Here is a 22,152-nt window from a genome sequence, read left to right on the forward strand (position 1 = left end):
AAAAACGCAGCACCAACTCCATGCAGTTAGGTTTATTGGATTAAGATAAAGGGCATACAGGCATAGGGGGTACAGACATCGGCCGATGTCTGTACCCCCTATGCCTGTATGCCCTTTATCTTAATCCAATAAACCTAACTGCATGGAGTTGGTGCTGCGTTTCTATTCTACTCCTTACTGATGAATGTGTTTTGTTATGGAGCTTGCCCCCTTTGCTTGCATGGGTAAGGTTCTACCTATTGCGGCATCATATAACTGTTTACATTTTCCTTCCCATCGTTCTTCAGCTGTAAGCGTTATGCTTTGTCATATTTACTGCCTGTTTTTCCCTGTAACTACTGCCTGGTTTTCCCTGTAACTACTGCCTGGTTTTCCCTGTAACTACTGCCTGTTTTTCCCTGTAACTACTGCCTGTTTTTCCCTGTAACTACTGCCTGTTTTTACCATGATGAGTTGACACTGTGATGTAATGCTGGGTACACACAATGCGATTTCCTTCTCGACCAGTGGGATCAATCGATTATTTCCGACATGTTTCGATCGATACAGCCGTCAATTTAGCATGTTAAAGGGAATGTCCAAGCAAAATAAAAAAATGAGTTTCACTTACCTGGGTCTTCTACCAGCCCCATGCAGCCATCCTGTGCCCTCATAGTCACTCACTGCTGCTCCAGTCCCCCGCTGGCAGCTTTCTGACCTCGGAGGTCGGCGGGACGCATTGCGTACATTTTTACGCATTCCCGCTAGTGCAGGAACATTAACACATACATTTTTACGCATTATCGGTTTAATGCGTAAATTTTTTGCTTGAACCCTCCCTTTAAGTATGCAAAATCGACGGCTGTATCGATCGAAACCTGATCGAACATGTCGGAAATATTCGATCCCGCTGATCGAGCGGGAAATTGCATCGTGTACCCAGCATACGCCTTTTATCTAGGTGATGTTTGCTGTGAGAGGGACAGTAAGCTGTAAATTAACACTGAGCTGATTTAATTTAAAAAAAAAAAAAAAAAGATAAGGGCAGAAGTGATGCCACTTTTGGCATCACAGAGAAACAGTAAAGATGGAGACCAGCAGAAATATTATTTTCCTTTTTTATATCACATATCTCTTAAATATGACAGTCAACAAAAGAAACAATAGGATAGGTAAGCTAAATAAATAATGTATTGCATGATTTATTTTATTTTTTCAGTTAATATGGAGTTTCATCCCATGTTATGATTTAATTACATATAGGGCCACAGTTCCAAAGGGAATAATGTTTGATATGAGTGGACAGTATTTGTCAGTTATCAGTTAATACATTTTTCTTGTCCAGAAAATATGGCAGTGAAACCTTAAAGAGAACCTGAACTGAAAATAAAAAGTCAAAATGACCATACACAGGTCATACTTACATCCTGTGTAGTAGTGTACTTCTTAAAGGAATACGATCGATACCCAAGTGTTATAAAATGACAGTGTGCAAATAATGTCTAAGTAGCTGTGTAAACCTTTTCCTACTTTTCATGTTAAATATCAGAGGCAAAAACTGCACCTTATTGAGTGTAGGATTTAGCTATATTGGGACAAATCAATTGCAGAAGGGGTGTCTGCTTCAATGCACAGCCAGAGTTGCATATCAGACTACAGAAAGCAAATATCAAACATATCAAACTCTGAAAGCAAAAACAGTATGAAAAGCTGTGACAATTAGTTACATTTCCTCTGCTCTCTTCAGACACTTCAGTCAGAAACACAGGACACAGAAGCTGCAGCTGTTGGGAGCTTTATCTCTGTCACACACAGAACTACACAGAGTTAACTATCAAGTGTGAGGGGAATTTCCCCTCTCCTCATGGCTCAGTCAGCCGTCAGTTAAAGTTTGAAAGTATTTTGCTAACAGTAAACAAAGAAGTTGCTACTAAAAAGTACTTAGCAGCACTTCCCAAACAATCCCTGTGTGAATTGAAAAAAATATGTGAATCGATAGTATTCCTTTAATCATTTTTCTCCTCTCCTGCGTCCTGTTTGTCCCCTGTGATCAATGAAATTCTCCGTCCTTCATTTTAAAAATGGCCATTACCCCATAACAGCTTCCTGGTCAGCACACTGTTAAACTTTAATATCACCTGCTTGAGCCATAGGGAAACATGGACATTTCCTTGCATATTCAGTTGTAACTGACAGCAACTGGTATATTTCAGTTCTGACAAAATATTGTCGGAACTGGAAGGGATCACTGTAAAAAGTAAATGGTGAGCTTCTGAGAGGAACTGACGGTGAGGTTAGTATGTAATATTCATTTGCAGCTACGTATTGTAAATAATTTTACTCGCTTCATGTTCCCTTTAAGTATAGCAGTAACCTAAGAGGAACACGACAAACCTGCTAATTTGTAGGATATATGTACAGAGCAGAATTTTTTTTTTGATGTATTATAAATTTCAACTAAGTCTAAACTTTTATTGTGTTTTGCATAAAGTAGGAGGGGCTACATTTGCCATCTATGTTGTTGTTGAGTCTTTACTCACTTCCTGTTCTCCGTGACTCTGTCCCTCAAACAGGAAGTGTAGATACGGACCACAACCTCACCGATTTTTTTTTTTTTTTTTTTTTTTTTTTTTTTTAAATCTAAACCTTTTCCATGCAACTACAAAATGTATCTTTACTCACAGCTCTTATTATTCTCAGTGACGCTTATGGTAGGACAGGAAGTCAACAAAAAATTCTCCAATGGGAATCCAGATATCAGCAAGAATCTTAGTTTCTTACCCTTCCCTAAAAATAGAAATACAATATGTGGACTTCTGTGGTTTACACCTTGTGCTAGATAATGCTTAGGCTTACATTGAAAATATGATGATCAGTTACTCTTGAGTTGTGTGTCTTACAGTTGTGTTCTCCTGTTTTGTCTCCGCAGTGTGCCCCAGTGAGTGTGGAAGACTAGCCTGTACTGACAAGAATGAGTGCTGCCATCCGGAGTGCCTGGGAAGCTGTATTGCTCCGAACAATGATAGCGCCTGTGTGGCTTGCCAGCATTTCTACTATGAGGGCAGATGTGTTCCTAGCTGTCCCACAAACACCTACAGCTTTGAGGGCTGGCGCTGCATCACTCTGGATGACTGTGCCACCATGCACACCATGTATACCGGACAAAACCGCTTCATCATCCACAATGGGGAATGTGTGGAAAGCTGTCCATCCGGATATAGCGTCAATGAAAATCAAAGGTAAACATGGCTCCTTGCAATGTTTCACTAGGGCTCAGGGTTTCTCCCCCTTCCCCCCCCCCCCCTCCCTTGCCCCCTTGCAGTTTTGCACCAGCTTCATTTTCATAATAACTTTACAAGTAGCATGAACAACACAAGACGTTTGTAGGGTGTTGCTTTCTAGGGTACATTAGGGTATATTGCACTTCTTAGTACATTGTGGTTTTCTAATGCCTGATATTGACAGGATCAGGAAATGGATTGTACATCTTTCTGCCTTGCTATTAGTCTTTCTCTCTCTTTTCCCCGCCCCTTCAACTCCTTACACACACACTCACTCACTATCTCTCTCCCCCCTCAAACTGCTCATGACACTCTCTCCTCCTCCCTCTGTCTCCCCGCCTCCTCCCAGTTTTTCACCATTTTGAGTAATACGGTCACTCCAGTTTCCTCCAACATCCCAAAAACATACAGAAAAGTTAACTGACTCCACCCAGTTAGATTAGGGGTTAGATTGTTAGCCTCTCTGAGAGGCAGATCGTAAAACGACAACATAAATTCTGTAAAAGCGCTGCGTAAGATGTCGAGACTATATAAAGTCTAAATAATAATAATACTGATTATCTGACCCTTGTAGTGTATGGTCACCTTTAGAAATAAATATTAGCTAATACTTTAAATTGCAGGTTGTAACGTGAAGTTTGAGATTGATGAGTCACCTTTTTTTTTTTTTTTTTGCAGCATGTTCTGCGTTCCATGTGCAGGCCCTTGTCCGAAAGAGTGTCCAGAAGAGAGGACCATAGACTCTGTCACTGCAGCGCAAATGCTGGAAGGATGTACCATGCTTAGGGGCAACTTGCTGCTTAACATCCGTAAAGGCCGTAAGTATGACGAGCTTCAGTATACATGGCCAGTGATGGCAATCGGCACTTCTAACTCCCTAGAGTGATACAAGAGCAAATCTTACACGCTTGTGAAAGGAACCCAGATTTATAGACTTTGTTTACACTTGCCATATTTTGTTAATAAAAATACCTCACAAAGTAGTAAACTGGCTGAAAATGTAAATTAAATCAATAATGTACACCATTTGAATTTAACACAGCAGAAATTCTCTTGCATGTAAGGCAGCTCGGTGGTGTAGTGAGTAGCACTCCTACTTTGCAGCATTAGGTACCCAGTTCAAGTCTCAGCCAGAACAATGTCTTGGTGGCTTTAGTTACAATAGAGTAGACCATGACTGTAGAGGGAATTAGATTGAAGCAAACAACCAAAGTCCAGCACTGCAGCAAAGGCGGGAAGCTATAGGTGTGGATGGATTTAGCACTCCCATCTTTCCACAGTGGAGACTGTCGCCAGCAACTTTTTATGTAAATGTCTAACTGGTGGACTAGACTTGGAATGTCACCCAGTTGGTGTGCTGGTGACAGGATACGTTTTGGTGTTGGCTACGCCTTCATCAAATCTGAATTAGTCTGAAGGATATTTACTGTAAAGTGGCTGAAGGTAAAAGCTCTAGATACATACATAATAACAGTGTAGTTTCTGAAGGTAGTGCTAGTGATCTTGTGCAGTTGGCACTGTCTCCACAGATCTGTGATCCCAACATGATGGGGCCAAGCTGGGATCTCTTGCATAGACGTAATTAAAGGGAACCTTAACTGAACGGGGGGTAAAGAGTTTTACTTACCTGGGGCTATTACCAGCCCCCTGCAGCAGTCCTGTGCCCTCGGCGCCGCTCTGAAATCCTCTGGTCCCCTGCTGTCACTTAGTTTCGTTTTTGACGACTCACCAGTCGCCGGCCGCCATGCGTATTATTGGACGCATTCACCAATGCAATTAGCGCTATTGCGGACCGCAACGCGTACAAAAATACGCGTTGCCGCATTCCGCATGCATAGATATGCGGCAACGCGTATTTTTGTACGCGTTGCGGTCCGCAATAGCGCTAATTGCATTGGTGAATGCGTCCAATAATACGCATGACGGCCGGCGACTGCTGAGTCGTCAAAAACGAAACTAAGTGACAGCGGGGGACCACAGGATTCCAGAGCGGCGCCGAGGGCACAGGACTGCTGCAGGGGGCTGGTAATAGTCCCAGGTAAGTAAAACTCTTTACCCCCCCCCCCCGTTCAGTTAAGGTTCCCTTTAAGATTTGACACCTAAAGTGTACAGTGGCACACCTATACATTTTCCTAGAATGTTTGGAATAAGATATGCAGGGGTAGGCACATTACTGAATGTCTGTCCAGCTCAGAAACTGGTGAGAGCCTCATGACCCAGCTCTACTGACAACAATTAGAAAAGGCCCCAGTGAGGCAGCAGCTGTAGTTTCTATGGAGCATTGGCTGCCTGGCTCCTGAGATTTATCCAGCTCTGCCGTTAGAGAATATCTGCTGTGTAAAGACGGCCAGCCAAATATTGATCTTATTTTTTTTTTTGGTCTGTTTAGGGCCCGTTTCCACTAGTGCGGTGCGATTTCTTTGTGGAAAACGCATAAACTAATTTGCATGCGGATGAGAATTCGTACGCTTTTGTATGCGAATTTTAAAGCGAAAACGCGTTAAAATTTTCAGGCATGTCAGTGCCTGTGTGCTTTTACATTGATTTTACATGACAACGTATGCACATTTGAATAGCGAAAACGCATGCGAATTTCCTATTACCTTACAGGCTGTAACGATCGGTGTCAGCACACAGAGAGAATCTGATTATTGGTGATCTGCAGTATCACCAAGAATACAGATATATACCTGATTATTGATGATCTGCAGAATCACCGATAATCCAAGTATACCTAACCTCTGGACACCTATATAGTGTGAGTGTTTGGTGCAACAGTAATTACTTTGAGTAAGACCACCCGAGGAGCAGGTGGTCTTTGGCAGTATGGGCGATACTGCCTTCTGAGAAGTGCGAAGACCCTCCAGCAGCCTGAGATCTCCAAAGGGGTGGAGTCCCAGTCTGAAGGTAGGAAGAACCTGTGAGTGAGTGACACCTGAAGGTGGATGTCACTAGCAGGTCTGGAGACTATCTCTTAAAGGAGAAAGATGGCTTTCAAGGTCGGGCTAGCCAGGTCGGCAACACACGGACAGGCAAGGTACAGAGACAGAAGGCTGATTCGGTATCCAAAGGCAGGTAGGGTTGGCAACAGATAATCAGATATGTGTAGGTACCGAATCAGAAAGCAGAGGGATAGTCAGAAGAGCAGTAGGTCATAACAGATATCAAACAATGCCTAGTTTTGGGTGTGAGGTCCGTGGTCTCGACACCCTGGAACTAGTCTGGAGTATAACAGAATAACACAAAGTCCCTAATCTTGGGTGTGAGGTCTGTGGTCTCGACACCCTGGAACTAGTCTGAAGTATAACACAATGATAACACAAAGTCCCTAATCTTGGGTGTGAGGTCCGTGGTCTCGACACCCTGGAACTAGTCTGAAGTATAACACAATGATAAACAGAAGTAATCTGGCTCAGTGTGAATTCCCAGGTCCTCCTGGTTCTAACACACTGTAGGATCTGACTAAGGTCTGAGTGCTTCCACGTAAGTGTTTGCAACGGCAGACAACCTGAGACTGACCAGCAGTGACTATATATAGAGCAGCGCTCTCCGGCGCCACCCGTCAGTGATTGACCAATAGTCACTTGCTCTGAGGTCAGCTGACCAACCTGGTCAGCTGATCCCTCCTCGGCTGTCATAAAGGTTCTGCCTCTCAGCGCGCGCGTATTTCTCAACCTGTGTGAACTAACAGACCCAGCCACACCAGACGCACGCTGTTGCGTGCAAACCGCCGCGCTGGACGCGGAATCAGCCGCCTTGCTGTCAGTACATGCGGCGGCTTTTCCGCTTTCCATTACACAGGCGAATCGCATACTAACCTTGCGGTGTGCGAATTCTGATGGCTCTGCTGTGCAGATTTTTTCTTCACAGGCCACCGCACACATTTCCTGACAAGTGGAAACTGGCCCATTGACTATTATTGGCTATGTGAAGCTGCATGCAGAAAACGCATGCAGTTTCGCTCTAGTGGAAACGGGCCCTTATTGTTTGATAAATAAACTATTCACAGCTTTTTTGATAAATACAAGCTGGTCTCGGAGGCCTTGGTGGAGGCAGCTTATAAGGTAAATCGAGTTTGAGGTGTCCATATTTATGAAACACATATAGGTACATACAGCAAATGCATGCAGTTTTGCGAGCAGCGATGCTCCGTGTCTGTTTACGTGTTGTTACAGCTCACTGTCCCAGGTGGCAGCAGGAATGTGCTGGCTGTGACACACACAATAACAAAGCAGTAGGATCTCACACCTGGGGAAACAACTAGTGTCCAGTGATGACTTTGGATCATGTCCCGCTGCCCTCCCCAGCACAGCTGCTCCCAGAAGCCTGTGAGCCAGCTCAGTGTCACAAGATAATCTCTGGCTGCTTTGCCATGTACAAATAACCACCCCCCTATTCCTGTACTGCAAATGAGCACAGGGCACCTTCCGTCTCTCACCCAGGTCTCTGCAGCACGTTTGGAATTGCTGCTTACAGCAGTTTAATGCAGGCCATACACTGGCAGATACACTCAGAAAAGAAATATATCAGCTAACTGTGCATGCCCTTGAATCTTCTGTCTTGCTCAGTGTATTTGCAGTTGTGAATTGCAATACAAAATGGTAGCTTCTGTTTTCCACAGGTCTCTATTTTTATGATTTAGTGTTGTTACTTGAATTACTTATAAAGATAGAAGATTTATTCCTTCATGAGTAGATTGCATCCTTAAAGCAATGCCAGTCTGGACAGGGGAAGAGACACTGGACACTTTCTGCTCCTCAAACTTAACATAAGCTACTTGGTGGGGGGGTGTGTGTGTTAATATTCAGACAAAAGCAAGCTGTGGCTACGCATATCTGGAAAATAAACTTGTGCCTGGAGTGAGGCTTGAAAGTATCCCTGTACTGAGAGTGAAATGGAAGCGCCATGTTTATTTTAATTTAAACAATAGCAGGTGCCTGGCTGCCCTGATGATCTATTTGGCTGCAGTAGTGTCTGAATCACACACCTGAACTAGGCATGTAGGTAATCCAGTCAGACTTCAGTCAGACTCACATGATTGGCATACTTATTCAGGGCTTTTGGCTAAAAGTAGTCAGTGAATCAGCAGCACAGCCAGGCAATGTGCATTCTTTAAAAGGAAATAAATAAGGCAGCCTCCATATCCCTCGCAGTTCAGGTGTCCTTTAAATTGTTTTGCACAGACACCAGCCAAAGGTCTTTTTTTTATGCCCCAACCTTACATTCCCTGTGCCAGCTGTAAAGCAGAAATGGTGAGATCACCTGACTGCTGGTCCTGTCTGGGCATCAAGGTTGGCTACATAACCTGTTTTAATTTTATTAAAATCGCAAGGCTGGCTAAATAAAATAAAAAAAATTGTAAAATAAAGCAATATAGCAAATTGAAATGTATGTTATGTGTCTAAAACAGGCATGGACAAACTCGGCCCTCCAGCTGTTACAGAACTACAAGTCCCACAATGCATTTGCCTTTGAGTCATGCCTGTGGCTGTCAGACTCATGCAATGCATTGTGGGACTTGTAGCTCCTTAAAAGCTGGAGGGCTAAGTTTGCCCATGCCTGGTCTAAAATGACTGGCTTTCTTTAGAAAAAAATCCAGGGCTCCCCTCAGTTTGTAGATGCAAGTTCCTTACTTCTGTTTAATGTAGAATAATTATTATTAGAACTACGATATGATGGTCTCATTGATCTAGAAATGATCTTCCCCAAGCAGGCAAATTTAGAGTGCAAGTTCACTGTTACAGGATCATACAGTGGTGTGAAAAACTATTTGCCCCCTTCCTGATTTCTTATTCTTTTGCATGTTTGTCACACTTAAATGTTTCTGCTCATCAAAAACCGTTAACTATTAGTCAAAGATAACATAATTGAACACAAAATGCAGTTTTACATGATGGTTTTTATTATTTAGTGAGAAAAAAAAACTCAAATCCTACATGGCCCTGTGTGAAAAAGAAATTGCCCCCTGAACCTAATAACTGGTTGGGCCACCCTTAGCAGCAATAACTGCAATCAAGCATTTGCGATAACTTGCAACGAGTCTTTTACAGCACTCTGGAGGAATATTGGCCCACTCATCTTTGCAGAATTGTTGTAATTCAGCTTTATTTGAGGGTTTTCTAGCATGAACCGCCTTTTTAAGGTCATGCCACAACATCTTAATAGGATTCAGGTCATGACTTTGACTAGGCCACTCCAAAGTCTTCATTTTGTTTTTCTTCAGCCATTCAGAGGTGGATTTGCTGGTGTGTTTTGGGTCATTGTCCTGCTGCAGCACCCAAGATCACTTCAGCTTGAGTTGACGAACAGATGGCCGGACATTCTCCTTCAGGATTTTTTGGTAGACAGTAGAATTCATGGTTTCATCTATCACAGCAAGCCTTCCAGGTCCTGAAGCAGCAAAACAGCCCCAGACCATCACACTACCACCACCATATTTTACTGTTGGTATGATGTTCTTTTGCTGAAATGCTGTGTTACTTCTACGCCAGATGTAACGGGACACGCACCTTCCAAAAAAAGCAAGAAGTTTTAAATCAGGATGATACCATTTATTGGCTAACTACAAATGAATAAGAATAAACAAGCTTTCGGCCTTGCAGCCTTCGTCAGGTTTACATCCTGTTAGTTTGCAAGCTGGTGGTACAGACAGCTTATATACATGCAATATCAAAAGGGAAAACAGATATTTTTTTTTCAAGCATAAATACGTCATTAAGATGCCTTAATACAAACAGACCATCTAAATGGGGTAAGATAAGGATCCTTGTTTACTCTATTATGCTTGAAAAAAATATCTGTTTTCCCTTTTGATGTTGCATGTATATAAGCTGTCTGTACCACCAGCTTGCAAACTAACAGGATGTAAACCTGACGAAGGCTGCAAGGCCGAAAGCTTGTTTATTCTTATTCATTTGTAGTTAGCCAATAAATGGTATCATCCTGATTTAAAACTTCTTGCTTTTACTGATGGCTAACACGGTACAATACCCTACTGCTACTACCTTCCAAAAAGTTCAACTTTTGTCTCGTCGGTCCACAAGGTATTTTCCCCAAAGTCTTGGCAATCATTGAGATGTTTTTTAGCAAAATTGAGGCGAGCCTTAATGTTCTTTTTGCTTAAAAGTGGTTTGCGCCACTTTGCGCATTTGGATATCTGCTATGCAGGCCGTTTTTGCCCAGTCTCTTTCTTATGGTGGAGTCGTGAACACTGACCTTAATTGAGGCAAGTGAGGCCTACAGTTCTTTAGATGTTGTCCTGGGGTCTTTTGTGGCCTCTCGGATGAGTTTTCTCTGCGCTGTTGGGGTAATTTTGATCGGCCGGCCACTCCTGGGAAGGATCGTCACTGTTCCATGTTTTTGCCATTTGTGGTTAATGGCTCTAACTGTGGTTCGCTGGAGTCCCAAAGCTTTAGAAATGGCTTTATAACCTTTACCAGACTGATAGATCTCAATTACAGTACTTTTGTTCTCATTTGTTCCTGAATTTCTTTGGATCTTGACATGATGTCTAGCTTTTGAGGTGCTTTTGGTCTACTTCTCTGTCAGATAGCTCCTATTTAAGTGATTTCTTGATTGAAACAGGTATGGCAGTAATCAGCCCTGGGGGTGACTACAGAAATTGAACTCAGGTGTGATAAACCACAGTTAAGTTATTTTTTAACAAGGGGGGCAATCACTTTTTCACACAGGGCCATGTAGATTTGGAGTTTTTTTTTCTCACTAGATAATAAAAACCATCATTTAAACTGCATTTTGTGTTCAATTATGTTATCTTTGACTAATCGTTAACGTTTTTTGATGAGCAGAAACATTTAAGTGTGACAAACATGCAAAAGAATAAGAAATCAGGAAGGGGGCAAATAGTTTTTCACACCACTGTATCAATGTACCTAAAACTTGTACATTTCCGCAGGAACTTAAGAAAACTCTAGCAGCCTGTCCCATGAAGGCTGTTTCCATAATAGACAGCATCAGCAGATGTTTTATATTTGTTGGAAATTAGCAATAGTCTGTAAAACAAAGAGTGCCTTGTTCCTGCACCTTTATCGCACCTCATTTAGCTGCTTACCTTTTGGCTGAATGATACAGCCTTGGCTGTTTGGCAGGGAGCGCACTGCTGAGTTTCAGGGGTTAGTGTAGTCTGAAGCTAGATTTGGACAGGGTTACAGATGGAGTATATCACAGCCCTGTGAGTCTGGAGGAAGCTTCAATAATTCATGCAGCCCCAGACTGCAACTGCTGGCGCAGCTCGTGCCAAAAGAGAGACTGCTGAAAGCTCTAGACCTCTTACTGGCATCCTCGTGCACTATTCTTGGAAACCCAGTCACATCCATAGAGAACTTATGAATGGGAGTTTAACAGCATCCTTTTCCAGGGCTGTACCTGTGTCCTCTCTGACTCCAGACTAGCATGTTGCAAATGGTATACTCATTTTCATGCATGGTAGTGTTATGAAACTCAGCATTTTCTCTTATGCTATACATAATCTTTTAGAGCAAAATTATACTACCACAAAAAAAGTAGCAGAACAGCATTCAAACAGTTAAATACAGCACTTTGTTCTTCAGTGGAAAGCACCTTGCTTTAGTCGGCAGCTTCTAGTCGCATTCAAAGAGGTGATAACATTATCTTTTGTTTACATTCCTTTGTCAAATACATTTAACAAACATGAGCAAACTGCCAAAACTGAGCTGTACTGGGCTGAGAAGCAGAAGGAGCTAGGAAGTGATCACTACCTATATTTTAATCTATAAATACAGCCGCTATGCAATAAAATGCACTGGCAGCTTTCAGAGCAGCTAAACTGTACTTTGGGAATATGTAGACAGACAATTTTACTTGTGCACAAAACCAAATATAAATATATGTACGGTAATAACAAGTAGGAAAACGCACTTTTTTGAATGCATATCCATGCAAAGTATATTTGCACAGTCTACCCTTCTACTACATACAATTGGTAAGCTTGTACAATCAAGATCGTGACATTAAAGGACAGCCTAATGTCCTGATTTTTAAGAAGCAAAATTTATTCTAGAACAAGACTACTTGAAGAAATATAACTTCTTTGGTGAAATAGAATATTAAATGTCATCAGATACTGTAACTGATGTCAGTGTTTCTTCTGAGAGATGCTGAAACAAGTGTTCATTTACTTTCCACCTTTACAGGTTCAAGTGTGTGCTTGACCTATTTGCCCATGTATGTGTATGTATCAGGCAGCTGAGGCATGCTTGAATGACGTTTGCTCATGGCCTAAAGCTTAACTATAAAGTTCACTTTAAAGCATACCTGAAGTGACATAAGCTAAATATATAAAGATATACTACTAGCCCTACTAAGAAATTATTTGAAGTCCCTTTCTGGTTTGCAGTGCACACTTGCGGTTTTGTCAAAACCGCACCGGATGTCCGGACCGCACCGGAGCCGGACCGGACCTGATCCGCACGGTTCCTATCCGGATCCGGTCCGGATCCGGTCCGTTTGCATCCGGTTTCCGTGCGGTGTGAACACGGTTGCGGTCCGGATCCGGTTTCTTAAGGAGATACCATCCTGTAAATACCTGGGGTCTGGGAGGTCAGCAGAAGGGTCTGGGGTCATTGTTGGAGACAGGTGGACGTGTGGAGACCATCCGTGGATACAGAGACTGCAGTTGGGACCATGGATCCAGGCATTTTTTACTCGTAAAACTGGGAATTCTCTCCTTCCTGTTGTTCGCCTCCTCGTTATCAGACATCAGACATGTTGCTGCCAAAACGAGCTCCAGCATGAAATCGCTGCTGCCCCACTCTTTGAACGCTGGGCCCATGTGGTCCCCATCCAAAATGCATAGGAAGTGGGGTAGAACGTCCGGTTTTTGTAGCCAGTGTGTTGTGCGCTCTCCGGCTCTCATTGCTTTGTATTGGCCGGATGGTGCAGTCCGGCTCCGCTCCGGATACGGCTGCCGGAGGAGCCGGACCAAAAAATAGCGCATGTTGGAACGGACGCCGGAGTCCGGATCCGGTCCGGATCCGGTCCGGCTCCGGTCCGGCAGAACGGACGCATGTGAACGGACGCATAGGCTTTCATTGCTATTGCCGTGCGTCCGTTCCGTCCGTTCTGCAAGCGGTCCGGCTCCGGCACGGCGATTCCGGACGGCCACCGCTAATGTGAACCGGGCCTAAGTGACTCTGTAACAAAAATTACAACGTTTTTTCTACCTTCCTACAAGTTCCTAAACCTATTCTAATGTGATCTGGCTTGCTGCAGCTCTTTCTACTATAACCATCTCTGTAATAAATCAATGTATCTTTCCCCTGTCAGACTTGTCGGCCTGTGTCTGGAAGGCTGCCAAGTTCTTCAGTGTTGAACTGTTCCTCTATGCACACTCCAGTGTGTGTTTTATTTACATAAGCCAGCAGCTTCTCTGCTATCTTATCAGTGATAGAAGAGAGCTGGATAAAAATCCTTCTCTGGAGGCTGTGAAAGGAGCTTGTCTGTCACATACTAAGGAATTAACGACATAGGCAGAGCTGTCTGCAGGAAGCCTGTAATGTTCAGTGCATGAGAGAAGCTGGGGACAGAAGGTAAACACACACAAGTGATCTCTTGAGATTCAGAAGTAAGGCTGTATACAGCCTGCTTGTGTATGGATGTATTTTCTATGTGTGGACATGCTGTACATCAACCTACTTCCTGGTTTGGTGGCCATTTTGTTTGTTTATAAACAAACTTTTTAAAACAGTTTTTGACTACTTTTAATGCGGTGGGGAGCGGCGAAATTGTGACAGAGGGTAATAGGAGATGTCCCCTAACGCACTGGTATGTTTACTTTTGTGCGATTTTAACAATACAGATTCTCTTTAAACTTAAGTGCTTAGCTATACAAGTGCTTAGCTATTCTGGAGAAGCTCATGAATTCAGTATTTTCCTGAAAAGTAAATAGAAGCTAAAATGCTGCTAACTGTCAGGGAAAAGGGAGATAAGGTTTTACTTTAGGAAAGTGCAGAACGGTTATTACTTATATATCTTTTTCAGCTTAAAAGGCAGAGTGTGGATTCTAAATTGCAGCTGTGACTGTTTTTGTGTGGTGTGGAATACAGTCTGAAATAGTAATACTGGATTTTGGAGAATCCACTGTCACTCGTTTCGGAATTCATATAATTTTTGGGAAAACTGAAGGGTTACTAAATTACTGTCAGTGACGCAATATTGAGACCTAATCCCTGCCCACAAAGTAGGCGCATGTACTGATGAAACTTTTTCTATCCTCTACCCACGTTTGGGGAGTGCACAGTGTTGTTTCGTCTCTAATATTGTCTCGATTTTGTTACAGAAAACATTGCTGCAGAGCTGGAGCAATTCATGGGCTTGATAGAGACGGTGACTGGCTATGTGAAGATCCGTCACTCCCACGCTCTGGTGTCTCTGTCATTCCTGAAAAGTCTGCGTTACATCAATGGAGAGAACCTAACTGACGGGTAAGTGAGCAACTTATTCTTCAACATTCAATCTGAAGCACCATCATGTGACGTTCTTCCAGACGTTGGCCAGCAGCAAAGAGGATGCCAGTGCTGTAGGGCCCTGTATTAGACAACAAAAATCATATCTGATCGTTTGGGTATCTCAGATATTGGCATTTGGACCCAGTTACACCTATTAAATTCTTCTCAGATAAAGATCACATTTTTGCTTATAGTATTTCATCCTATTCTGAAAACATGGAATGTCATCTCGTTTTTGCAAAAAATGAATTTGTGGTAAAAGATAGCATATCTGTGGACCTAAAAAGAAAAAAAAAATCTATGGGAAATACGCAATAATGAACTATACAATGGGATGCATGCTATTTACGTGATGGAACAGCTAGATTCAAAATTGTTTTAAGCACACTTTAAGAACAAGTTGGCTGTAGGACGAGCTTGCCTGGACAGCTGAATAGCATGATTATTGAGCAGTTCAGCAGCTTGGCAGGTAATCTTGAAGTACTTCCTAAAAGGATTTAAAAAAAGCAAGTTTAACTTATTTACCTGGGGCTTCTGTCCCCCTGCAGCTGTCCTGTGCCCACACCATGCCATACTGATCCTCCGGCTCCCCGCCGCGGCTCAGTTTAGTTTTTCGCGACTGAGCCAGTCAATGGCCACTGCGTCTGTGTGGCCCTAGCCACACGTATCCTCGTTCACATTCCTGTCGGCAAAAGCGTACTGTCTGTGCAGAAAGAGGTTGGTAGACGCCCCGGGAAAGTTAAGCTTTAAAAAAATTGTTTTAGGTACCTTTCAAGCTGGCCAAATACTTTTCAGTTATTAGTGGAGAAGAATTGTGTTTTTTTTCCTCTTTCTGTAAAGTATGCATGAACATCAACTGATCTCCCAGAGTGCTCTGGGGCAAAAGACTGGATAACATCATAGCCTAGACCATGGCTGGGCAAACTGACGTGCGTGCCATACATGGCCTGTTAGTGTTTTGAATCTGGCCCGCCCATAGAGTGCCACTTTCCTCTCCACCCTGCAGAGTTGTAAGCGGTATAGTGACAGGTTTAACTCACCCAATCGCAGCTTCCAGCACAGATAGCCACAGCGGCATCAGCATACCCACCATTCATCCATGCCAGCGTGTCACATGACACCGCTGTGGCCATGAAGATCGACATTGGAAGCTGTGATTGGGTGAGTTAAAGCTGTCATTATGCAGTGCTCATAACTCACTCGAGAGGGAGGAGAGGAATGTGGCCCGCAAGTAACAAACTTTGCCCTCCCCTGGCCTAGACATAGTCTAAGACAGTGATGGTGAACATAATGGGCGACAGGGGGTGGGTGAACCCCCCCTCAATTTGACAAGATGGCAGTGAGTGGCATGGCTTTGCAACCCCCCCCCCCCTTTTCCCAGGACAGTTACTGACATAACGTGTGACAGGTGACTGGCTAGCCCCCCCAGTTTAACATGATGGCAGTGAGTGGCATGGCTCTGCAACCCCTCACCCAGGACAGTTGCTGATGTAACAGGTGACCTCCCCCCAATTTGACATAATGGCAGTGGCAAAGACAAATGGGTGACAAATACTTCATTGGCACATTCAAAAAGACAGATGCAGCCTCCATATATGGAGGCTGACATATGCATTTCCTGGGAAGCAATACTAGTTGCCTGGTTGTATTGCTGATCCTCTCCCTCTAATACTTTTAGCCACAGACCCTGAACAAGCATGCAGCAGATCAGGTGTTTCTGACATTATCAGATCTGGCAAGATTAGCTGCATGCTTGTTTCTGGCGTACTTCAGACACGACTGCAGCCAAATAGATCAGCAGAGCTGCCAGGCAACTGGTATTGTTTAAAAGGAAACAAATATTGCAGCCTCCATATCACTCTCACCTCAGGTTCACTTTAAATCGGATCTGAGATGAAAAACGAACTATAACAAGTAACTTGTCTATATATGTTATCTAAAGTTTACACAGCATATCTAGCTGCAAACAGCTTCAAAAGTTTGATTATTTATTCCTGTGATACAATGAGGGTAGCCATGTTCTGTTTGTCACATTGCCACAGGCTGAGGGCTGGAGATGCGATCAGCTTTCCTGTGCGTAAATTCAGTCCCCTCTCCTCCTCCCTCCTCCCCTCTGCCTCTGAAATCAATGGCTAGTAACACCTCCCCCTTTTCCTGCTCAGACTGAGCTCCCATAAGCCCTTGCTACTGCCTGAAAATGCCAAGGCACTGTGAAAAGCTGTGGGCGAGGCTTGTTTAGTTTATAGGGAATTAGAGTATTAAAACAAAACAAAAAAAGTATTTGGCTTGAGGAATGCCCTATAAACTATATGAGAGGAACACAATTATGCAATGAGTAAAAGTGTATCTCGTATCCACTTTAACCAGCACACTATTCAGCCACTCACTACTACAAATCTAGTGTGATATGGTTCGAATCCCAGCCAAGGCGCTATCTGCACAGAGTGTGTATGTTGTCCCTGTGTATGCGTGGGTTTCCTTTTGGAACATCAGTTTCCTCCCTCATCCCAAAAACATTCAGCTACTGTAAGTTTTATGGCTTCCCATGAATTGGCCCTAGACTAGAATGGACGTATGACAGTGTTAGAGATTAGATTGTGAGCCCCTCTGAGGGACAGTTAGTGGCATGACTATGTTCTCTGTACAGCGTTGTGAAAGATGTTGGCGCTGCATAAATATTTTATGTTGCCCTTGGTTTATGCTACTTTTTAGTTCTTCTACCTATCTCATTAGTGTGCCAAAGTGGCTTTTCAAATAAAGCTTTCTCACTGCAATTTTGCTTAAGAGCGGTCTGTATACCAGCCTCCTTACCACTGGAGCCAATCGGTAACGTGCTTGTTATGATATGAATGTGCCAGAGCAGTGACTGTGGCTCTCTCCATATTGTTTATTCCAGGCATGGTTGGAGTGAATCTCTGCTTAATTTTGTGAGGAGTGGAATGCCAATGTTTGGACACATTCCATTAGTTTCCCGGTTATTGTATCACTCTGACACTTAGGAGAACCTGCCCTCTCCCCTGGAAAGGCTGGTATGGGAAACAGGGGCTCCTGTGTGAGGAGTGCAGATTTTTGGAGGTCCTGGGAAAGCTATGGCTCTGTTAGTTTATCTGACCTGCCTGGTTAAAGTTTCCAGCATGATGAATTCCTGGCACTGTCTACTCCTTTTTACTTCTTTTATTAGACTGCTCCTTGTAATGTATCAGGAATTCCTTACATTCTACAGCCTTCATCAGCTGGTCCTCCACAGTTCTGGGGTGACTTAAAATTGGGTTTACTTCTAAAGCTGTCTTCAGTGAATACATTTAAAATCCATTCCATGATCAATAATGCTAACTGAGAAAATCAGCCAAGGAGACTGTTAAACCTGTTAACCAAAATGCCCGTTCTCTTCCTGCTCCTCTGCAGTGTCCAAGGCTGAGATATGCCCCATGGAAACATGAGCTACTTATACTGAGTTCCTGTGGCCACATGTACAAAAGTCAGGGCAGACAGATTAGGTTTACAGGGGAAGTGAGAGGCAAACTGTCACTCTGGATAAGACGGGACATCTTTCTTGGTGCGTGTGTGTGTGTGTGTGTGTTGGGGGGCTGGAAGGTTACAGCTGCCCAGAATCCCCCCTCAGGCGTACGAGAGGAATCGCCGCCGGGAGACTTGGGCGCAGGATACAGCCGGTATGGCTTATCCTGATCCTGCACAAGTTCCTGGCGACGTTAAATACTATTCCCCCTCTAGGTTCACGTGGATGGCGTGGAATGAAATAATTCGCAATTGCTGGAGGCCAAATTATAGTATTTCATAAGTAACTTCAGCTACATCTTCTGACGCCGCTATAGCTGTAATTCCTATTACGGTCTATGGTGACGCCGGCTGCACCCAAATCTCCTGCGCTGGATTTGAAGTGTTCGCCCCCGAGACCAGGGCCGGTGCAGTGTCTGGAGACAGGCACAAGTTGAGATACCAGAATATCTGCAGGTACCCTGCAGCTCACAGCACTGCCCCCTTTCTTTATCTGCTACAGTTGTCTTTGGATGTAGCAGCAGTGTGTGCACAGAGCATGGAGCAGCTCTGGGGAACTTAACAGAGTCAGGAGCACAGCCCTGTGCCCTGCTGTGTGAATCCTTCACTTACCTACTTACCTACCTTCACTATATGAAAGGGACACAATTATGCAATGAGTAAAAGTTTATCTCGGATCCACTTTAAGGGCACCTGAATTGACAGTCAATATATAAAATTATGGTGTCCTTATACTTGTCTGTCCACCGTTTGGATGGGGTCACTCTGTTGCATACTTAGAAGCTGAGTTCAGATTATTCTCAGTGTTTGAAAAAGAAGAAACTGAATAAAGTTTATTATGGTTTACACTTTCACTTCATGCAGTGGTAAGCTGTCTGAGCATTAAGTATTCTGTTAACAGACCAGATTTCCTAGACTTGTTTGTAAACTATATTTTATACGGAATACTAGCGAGAGGAGGTTGTGCATAGCTGTTCAGTGCCTCTTCTCTCCCTGTTCCCACATTATTTATTTGCTAGAAGCTGTTTGGGCCGCCCTTCTTTTGAGAGGTTATATTGTATGTTGTCACAGGTTGAAAGGCGAGCTAATCGGAACTCGAAGCTTTCATGAAGCGTTTTCTCACACTTACCTCAGCCAAGACAAACTCTGCTTCCCAGATATTTACTTTGACCACTTCAAGTGAAGAACAACGACAAATTAAAGAACTGTGAAAACTTCATTAGAGGAGGGGGGAAAATATGAGGAAATGGAAGAAGAGTCAACTATTTTTTCTGTTTCTTCATAGTTTCATACAGTGTCTGTCTACATTGCATGCAGATAGTTGTATTAACTATTCTGAAATGTCTTTTTAAAGGACCACTGAGTCAAAAGATTGTAAAATTTATAACATTTGCTTATGGGTAAAATGCACTATAAATTACTTTTTCCTATATTGTTTTCACAGTAAGTTATACAAATCTGATAGATCTGACAGGTTTTGGACTAGTCCATATACTCATGGGTACTATTACTATTAGTTACTGTTTACAAAAGCACTCCATAGTAAAGATCTATACAAAGCTGCTGGCCAGTATCCCTACTTGCTAGTCCAAAACCTTTCAGATTTTTACAACCTACAGTAAGTGACAGTTACAGTAATGTATAATGCACTTTACTCTTGGATATATGTATTGTAAACTTTATAATATTTGAAGTGGTCTTTTAGAGATTTTTACTGGAGAGCTTAAATTAAAACTGGAAATATTTTCTTTTTTTCAGCATTTGTATTCCTTAAAGGACAACTGAAGTGAGAGGGATATGGAGGCTGAGTGAGGGTCACACTGTAGTCACTTCCTGTCTGAGTCAGGACTGAGTCAGCCACTTACATACCTGATATTTAACTTTCAGGCAGAAAAAAAAGGAACAACATAGTTGTGTGCTTATACACATGTCTATCTCATCATGTCACATGTCACCTCAGGTATCTTTTAAGATAGAGCTAAGCCTGGTCAGTAGAAACTGGCTTTCCACAAGAATATGTATGCGTGCATCAAGCACCAAGTTTAACTCTAACAAATCTGGCTTTGCAAATTTGGCCTCATTGGCTTATCATGAGGCATTGCTCATGCAAATATGCATTTGCTTTCGCATTCAAAATTATGCAGGGTCAAATAACCAATACCGCAAAGCGGTTGCCTTGCGGGAATTAGTTCATGCTACATTGGCATTATCCAGGAGTGCCACAGTGAGGCTTCCCAATGCCCTCCATACAACCGTGGGGCCCCAAGCACTCTCACTGCTTGGGAACCACAGCGGCACCCCGGAGGGGGATGCAGGCGACCCCCCTCCCCCAGGCTTGGCCAGCGCCGGGGAGGGCCACCCGCACCCACCTCCCAATATTAAAAACAGGCTCTTAGCTTGACGTCCATTGCATTCTGCTACATGAGCAAAACTTGGGAGCACCACATGGGAAAGGAGTGAAGCATGGGCCACCCCAAGCTTTGGAGCTCAGGGCTGGCTTACACACAATGGATGGAGGGCTGGAGGACAGGCGCAGAACGCTCACTCAAAGGCTCACACCACCTAGAACAAGCCATCCACCACCTGCCTTCAAAGGATACAACTATGAAAATACTTTCCACAAGAAAATGTATGCGTGCATCAAGCACCAAGTTTATCCCTAACAAATCTGGCTTTGCAAATTTGGCCTAATTGGCTTATCATGAGTCATTGCTCATGCAAATATGCATTTGCTTTTGCATGCCAAATTATGCAGGGTCAAAAAAACAATACCACAAAGCCTTTGCCCTGCGGGAATTAGTTCATGCTACATTAGCACTATCCAGGAGCGCCACAGGGAGGCTTCCCAATGCCCCCATAGAACCGGCGGGCCGCGGGGCCCCAAGCACTCTCACTGCTTGGGAACCACAGCAGCACCCCGGAGGGGAAGGCTGGGGGCGTAGGCGACCGCCCCAAACGTGGCCAGCACCGGGGAGCGCTGTCCACACCCACCTCCCAATATTAACCACTTTGTCCTCCTTGACGTATTTATACGTCAAGGAGGACAAGCGCACTCCCGCGGCCGATCGCGAGCGTGCACGCGTGCTTCCCGGCCGCGGAATCTCCCCCGCAGAAAAAGCGACAGCTTCTCTCGGAAGCTTTGCTTTTTCTAACTCCCATGTCTCTCTAAGCGTACATTGTACGCTTAGAGTGACGCAATGTAAACAAACTCAACAAACAAACACCTTGTGGCCAAAAAGTAAAACTACATCTAAAAGTAAAAAAAAAAATTAACACTCATATATTTCCCTAAATCAAACCCTATTTACATCCCACCCTCCCAAAAATGCCCACATAAAATGTTTAATAAAAAAAAACAAAAAAACATTACATTAAAAAAATAAAAAAACACATCAATATTTACCTAAGGGTCTAAACTTTTTAAATATCTATGTAAAGATGAAATATTTCTATTTTTTTTTATAAGCTTGTAAATAGTGATGGATGCAAAACGGAAAAAATGCACCTTTATTTCCAAATAAGATATTGTCGCCATACATTGTGATAGGGACATAATTTAAACGGTGAAACACCCGAGACAAATGGGCAAATACAATACGTGGGTTTTAATTATGGAGGCATGTATTATTTTAAAACTATAATGGCCAAAAACTGAGAAATAATGAATTTTTTCAGTTTTTTTCTTATTCTTCCTGTTAAAATGCATTTACAGTAAAGTGGCTCTTAGCAAAATGTACCCCCTAAAGAAAGCCTAATTGGTGGCGGAAAAAACAAGATATAGATCAGTTCATTGTGATAAGTAGTGATAAAATTATAGGCTAATGAATGGGAGGTGAACATTGCTCGGATGCATAAAGTGAAAACGACTGAGGGCTTAAGTGGTTAAAAAC

The 22,152-nt window shown here is 43.2% G+C and overlaps 1 protein-coding gene across 5 annotated transcripts in view; it reads left to right on the plus strand.

Moving 5' to 3' along the window:
- IGF1R (insulin like growth factor 1 receptor) overlaps positions 1-22,152 on the plus strand; it is a 287,658-nt gene that overhangs the window by 195,728 nt on the left and 69,778 nt on the right. For all 5 annotated transcript variants that reach the window (XM_068275134.1, XM_068275136.1, XM_068275135.1 and 2 more), the window contains exons 3-5: positions 2,909-3,218; positions 3,939-4,078; positions 14,578-14,722. In XM_068275134.1, coding sequence (XP_068131235.1) covers positions 2,909-3,218; positions 3,939-4,078; positions 14,578-14,722 — 595 coding nt within the window. The remainder of the gene's footprint in view (positions 1-2,908; positions 3,219-3,938; positions 4,079-14,577; positions 14,723-22,152) is intronic.

The sequence above is a fragment of the Hyperolius riggenbachi genome, chromosome 3 (assembly GCF_040937935.1).
Source record: "Hyperolius riggenbachi isolate aHypRig1 chromosome 3, aHypRig1.pri, whole genome shotgun sequence".
Lineage (NCBI taxonomy): Eukaryota > Metazoa > Chordata > Amphibia > Anura > Hyperoliidae > Hyperolius > Hyperolius riggenbachi.